The 6209-nt window shown below is 39.4% G+C and overlaps 1 protein-coding gene across 4 annotated transcripts in view; it reads left to right on the forward strand.

Annotated features, from left to right (window-relative positions):
• Positions 1-1502: 1502 nt before the first annotated feature.
• The window catches only part of zgc:158270, a 17772-nt gene continuing 13065 nt past the window's right edge, over positions 1503-6209 (forward strand). For 3 of the 4 annotated variants that reach the window (XM_073916135.1, XM_073916136.1, XM_073916137.1), the window contains exon 1: positions 1503-1623. In XM_073916135.1, the coding sequence (XP_073772236.1) occupies positions 1551-1623 (73 nt within the window). In that variant the 5' untranslated portion in view covers positions 1503-1550. 4 annotated transcript variants of the gene reach the window in all.

Raw genomic sequence — 6209 nt, forward strand, 5'->3', positions numbered from 1 at the left:
AATGGTGTTTAAAAAATTAAAAACTGCTTTTATTCTAGCTGAAATCAAACAATTCAGACTTTCTCCAGAAGAACAAATATTATAAGACACACTGTGAACATTTCCTCAATCTGTTCAACATCATTTGGGAAATATTTAACAAAGAGGGGGCTAATAATTCTGACTTCAGCTGTATATATGTTCCATTGAGGACAGTGTTGTGTTAATGTGCACATGATCTAATGATGTGCTCAGGGTTGTGTGTTTGGTCAGTGAATGAAGACAGCAGCAGCGGACTGTTCTTTACAGTGTGTTTACTTCAGTGACCTCTGACCTCTGACACACAGTAAACCACCGTCAGCAGCCCTGAACAATAACAGCAGCCCACAAACACACCTCAGCTGAGGACTGATGTATGAGGAGCACATGACACACACACACACACACGTTGAGTTTTCATAATGTATGGGGACGTTCTGTGGATGTACTGATCTGCAGTTTTACATTATTCACTCTGGATCATTTAATAATGAGCAGTTTTCCTCATGGAGACCAACGAATATCCCCACAAGCCAAGATCAGAAGAAATGACTGGAGGTATTGCTGTATTTGTGGGAACACACACACACACACACACACACACACATCTGAGTGGAATGTGCTGTAATCCCGCATAGATTATACCCACAAGCGCATTATTAGCCACTTCAGACGGATTACTCATGTGGTTTTGAATAATTCCTCTCATTATCTATATGGAGTTACATCTGTGACACAACATTGCCATACACAAGTGTCCACAAACACCTCAAAACTGAGATAACACACATGCAACACACTATTATTGCGCTCAAAACAGGATCGTGTTTGCTAGACTAGAGAGTTCCACAGGACTCAACGCACCAGAGTGTGTGAACTCTAAGTGTTGTAAATATCGAGCATTGGCCTATTTTATACATTGAGGAATTATGTTCACTGACTGGACACCGCTGAGGTCAAAACATGCTAACACACGATCTGAAGCAGCATTAGGACAAACACTTTCCTGTTGACAGATTAACCTTTATTATTATTATTATTATTGTTATTTAGTTTTATTGCAATGCAAACTTATTTCTATTTACTGAAAAGCTTCTCGTTCGTGTTCATCATTTCATATAATTAAACTTAAATAAATCTGTTTTGCATTTCTTTTTGCCAATATTCAAAGGGAAAGCAAATGAAACAAAAATAACCGAGAAGAAGTGCTGTAAACAAACTGCTTAATGTTTACCTGCGGGCATTTGTGGGCGGGAGTGGGACAAAACTTAAACAAACAGAAAGACAATAATAAATATATCTGTATAAATGATAATAATAGTGCAATCCGTCCCGTGCAGGTCTCTGTTTTGCACTCAAACCGCGATCTTTTGCACAGAGCTGTGTCGCTAATGGAACTCCATAATAAACTGAGGCAGCGAGGAACGCGCATCCGGACGCATGAACGCGCGCAGCGATAAAGCAGGAGCGCGCAGGAGTGTAGCGGCGCTCGTGACGTCACGCGCGTGCGATTATTTTGAACGGGGGTCAAGATGGCGGAGGAGAGCGGCTTAAAGCACCGGAATCACACCGGACAGAACTGCAGGAACAGCCGGTATAGAGAAGGTAAAAACGGCGGAGAAAAGCGCGAGTGTGCGCGTGTCTGATCAGCTGAGCGCGGGTCACGAGTGGCGCGAAGTGGCGTTTAACGGGAGCAGGCCAGTGATGCGCTGCGGTAAAACACAGCGATATAATGAATTAATTCAGCGTAAGAATTAAATAAACGACACTAGATTAAAGCTGTCGCTTATAATGAACGTTAGAGCTCGGAGAATAGGTGTGTGAGGAACCCAGAGATGCTGAGGAGCAGTGAGGTAATGATGATGCTGCAGTCACTCAGGAGCAGATAGCAGATCTGATTTATTACTGATGATTAATATTACTATTATTATTGTGTTTGATGGTGAGTCGAGCTCTGTGTGAGCCTTTATCCTTTCGTTTCACTGCTCGTGTTTATCTCACGGGAAAATAGAGATCACGAGCGGACGGGAATTTCAGGAGAAACACAGTAAACGACGGAGAAATCGCTCCATCTCGATCACACTCGGGTGTTTTATTCTACACATTAATCACACATGTATAATATTCCGCTTTTCTGCCGTTTGACAGGCTGTTGTGGTGTAGAGATGGTGTTGTGTTGCTGGATGGTTGCGTGAAGGTTGTGTGACGGTTTCTCGAGATCACGTGATACACTTAGCGTTTTATTATTTAATTGGTTATTTTTGGTTATTGTGTGTGTGTGTGTGTGTGTGTGTGTGTGTGTGTGTGTGTGTTATGTAAGCTCTTCTCCTGTACTGTCATTAACTCTATCCTCTTAAGACCCAAATGTGTACTTTACCTGCATTTTTTATTTCTCTTTGCTATTCGGATTTATTTGAACCTAATTAGAATAAAAATCTAAGTATCATCTTTTAATATGATGTACCTTTAGAGAAAAATGATGTCAATATATGTGGACTCGTGGTCAGAATTTACATAAAACACTTTTTCTCAACTTTGTTTATGCATATTTAACATAAATGTATTACTTGCTTTGACTATCAGAGAGTAAAAACAAAAGTTTCCCCAATTTTGGACAGTTAAAAATAGTCTTTAACTAAATAAAAACATTTAAAATGTTTTAAATCAACACTTTAGAGCTATTTAGGAGGTTATGGTGTAGAATTTGAGACAGCTGGTGAATCTGTGTCCGCATGTTATATAATTGTATGTAAATTGGAAGCGTTTAGAGTACAGGGTTTAGATTAGCATTTCAGTTTCATTTTTAATTCGAAATATTGTTGAAATAATGTGTGCGTGTAGCAGATATAGTTTTCAAAGTCAAACTGCGTTCTTCTGAGCTGTTCTTATTAATATCAGAGAAAGTGATGATGCTAACCGTGATTTTGTTTGATAATATGAACATATTATTGTTAGAAAAGTGGCAGTGGTATTGCATGAAGACTCCATTAATGCTTATTATGGTCAGAAACTGAATCTTATAGTCTTGTATTATGTTTCCTTATGATTATAAGTGGGTGTCACGGTGGCTCAGTGGTTAACACCGTCACCTCACAGCAAGAAGGTTGCTGGTTTGAGTGCCGGCTGGGTGTTTCTGTGTGCATGTTCTCCCCGTGTTGGTGTGGGTTTCCTCCGGGTGCTCCGGTTTCCCCAACAGTTCAAACACATGCGCTATAGGGGAATTGATCAGCTAAACTGGCTGTAGTGTATGGGTGTTTCCCAGTACTTGGTTGCAGCTCAAAGGGCATCTGCTGTGTAAAACATAAGGACAAGTTAGTGGTTCATTTCGCTGTGACGACCCCTGATTAATAAAGGGACTAAGCTGCATTACACTCTACGGTCGGAAACCTCTTGCCATATTTAACCCATATAGACATAAACAAGGTGCATTTATATGAGACTTGTTAAGTAAGGGATAATGCACATCCAGCCGGAGGGTATGTCAGAATACAGTTTCATCAGCAGCTGTTGTGTAAGACTAAAGCGTTTATTCTGCAATAACAATCCTGATTATTACATGATGACCGTAATATTGATCGGTTATCTTTAATTCGGTAATATTAGTTATATGTGGTCACTAGTATCTTCACAAGTGATCTGAGCCCTGGAGAATCTGCGGTTGATTGACAGAATCAGAAAACAACAGCACTGTTGCATGTAGCCTCATGGACGAAACACTATACCTTCTGAGCTCCAATCAGATTTAGTTTTTAGTCTGATTTTCAATGAATCGCTCATAAACACTTCATCTTTCATTACCGGATGGATGATTTTTGCAGAATCATTCATATGCCGTGTTGTTGTCAGGTTGTTTCCACCTGTTGGTTAGCTGACGGAGCTGCTGCAGCTTTCACTTTTGAGCATCAAGTTAAAGACGGTGAACATCACATCAGTGTTTATATCTAAACTCTACAGCGGTCTGCTGTGTTTGTAACTTTACAACTACCTCAAGTCAAAAGACCAAAAGCTCAATCTCTTTCTCCATCAAAAATAAAACGAGCCACTCTGAATTCACTGGTTTTATGAATATTCATTTGTTTGCGCTACATCATGTTCTGCGTGTCACAGTGCTAATGCTGATGTTATGGTCGTGTGTCGTGTTATAGGCAGCACATACAGTATACAGGTTTATATTGTTGGACGTTATAGTGCCTTGAACACTATTGTTATTCTCCTACATGTGTGTAGTTTATAGGCTAGATCTGCTTGTACAGCACTTTGGATCAGTTTGGTTGTGTTTAAATGTGCTTTTTGAGTAAGTGTTGTTGTGAAGGAGTTTAAAGGAGTCTCGAGGTGTTTGTGACTGCTGAGCTGCTTGTTTTTCTGTGTTTCTCCTGAACTACATGCAGTGCTGCTTTAAATAACCTCGCTGCCGATACGTGCCCTCGCTGGGGAGCACTCTCTGTTAGTGCACTAGATAACCAGCACTACAGGACTTCAGGGATGTGTCACTAGGAAACCAGTATAATGTGTGGTAGTGTCTGGCTGTTCATAAACCCTCCATCATTCACAGCGGACGTTATTTTATTATATAGAGTTTGTCATTTTGCATATGTTTAAGTTATTTGAGTATTCTGTGTCTTTTGTTTTACATTGGCACAGAAATACTGATGCAGACTTTTGCATGTGTATACATATTTTTTACATTTGATTTTAACATCGTTTACTGTATACAGGGAAAACGGGGAAAAACAAAAGTGAAGTGAAGTAGATAAATAAGTGTGACTGTTCCTGTTAGCTATTTTGCTTGTGTATTGTTTTTGACAGATTAATGCGGTCAGAGTTTTTATTATTGAAGTTTGTGTTTTGGCTTTGATTGTAGTTTTATTTTTGCTTGTGTGTGCATGATAAAATGTGTTGTTGTTGTTCTCTACAGCTGGGTCAGTGTTTCTGTGGGTCAGAGACTGGCACACTGCACATGTTTTACTTGGTTTTTGTCTTGTTTTTAGTCCAAATATCTGCAAATTCTGAAATCAGGAAATATTTTCTAGACAAGCAAAACGTAGTCTTGTTTTAGGAAATGAGGCAAAATAATCTGGCAATGGGTTAGTGAAATAATATAGATTTCACTTTAAATGACATGATGTTTCTTATACTATTTTTATACCTTAAATTAATCATCTTATTAGGGTTGCACGGTTTACCGGTACTATGGTAGTATTGTGGTATGGCTCCAAAATACCGGCAGTGCCACTGTACTTTGTAAACTGTAGTATTGTCATCAACAGTCTGTCTACAATTTGGCATGGGCCGGTATAAGATTCTGACGGTATGATAACCTTGGATAAAAATATTCTATTTTAGTTCAGTATAATTTGTGTGTATGTTTTGTTGGTCAGTTATCTACACAATAACCTAAAAGAACTAATGCATTATAGGTGAAGTGATGTGCAAATATGTTTTTTAATAATAAGAATAAGAGTTATGTTTGGAATTAAATTCAAGTAGAACTATTATAACATATAAAATATAGAATTTCTGACAATTTTCTTTATTTTATAAATTACAGTATTGCAATGCTACTTGCTATCACGATGCTTCAGCTGCAAACCGTGAATTAATGGCATGATGACAATCTTATACTTGTTTTAGGGAAAACTCTTGATTTTGACTTATTATTTCTGAAAAAGAGACCATGTGTTTTGCTCATCTAGAAAATGCTTCTTGATTTAAGAGTAGAATTGGGTCAGAAACTGTGAGAGCAGCATGTTTGGCAGTGTGTTGCTGGTTTAACTGGTTTGTGTGTAACTTTAGACGGGCTGATGTAGGTCAGTCCTTTTGCGGCATTCATGCTGTGTTTTGAGGACAAACGCAGTGATCCAGAGATGTGGACAGTATTACTCCAGTGGTTTGTGTGTGTGTGTGTGTGTGTGTGTGTGTGTGTCCATTGTGTGCGTTTAATAATGGTGTGTATATCAGCGCCGTACAATATATGGGTTCCGCATAGCTAACTCACTGTGTGCAGACTAGTGGTGTAACGGATCACAAGTCTCATGCTTTGGATCACATTGTGGGGTTTTAGTCACAGATCGGGGCGACGCAGTGGCGCAGTAGGTAGTGCTGTTGCCTCACAGCAAGAAGGTCGCTGGTTCGAACCTCGGCTCAGTTGGCGTTTCTGTGTGGAGTTTGCATGTTCTCCCTGCATTCGCCTG

This window comes from Danio rerio, chromosome 11 (assembly GCF_049306965.1).
Source record: "Danio rerio strain Tuebingen ecotype United States chromosome 11, GRCz12tu, whole genome shotgun sequence".
In the NCBI taxonomy this organism is placed as follows: domain Eukaryota; kingdom Metazoa; phylum Chordata; class Actinopteri; order Cypriniformes; family Danionidae; genus Danio; species Danio rerio.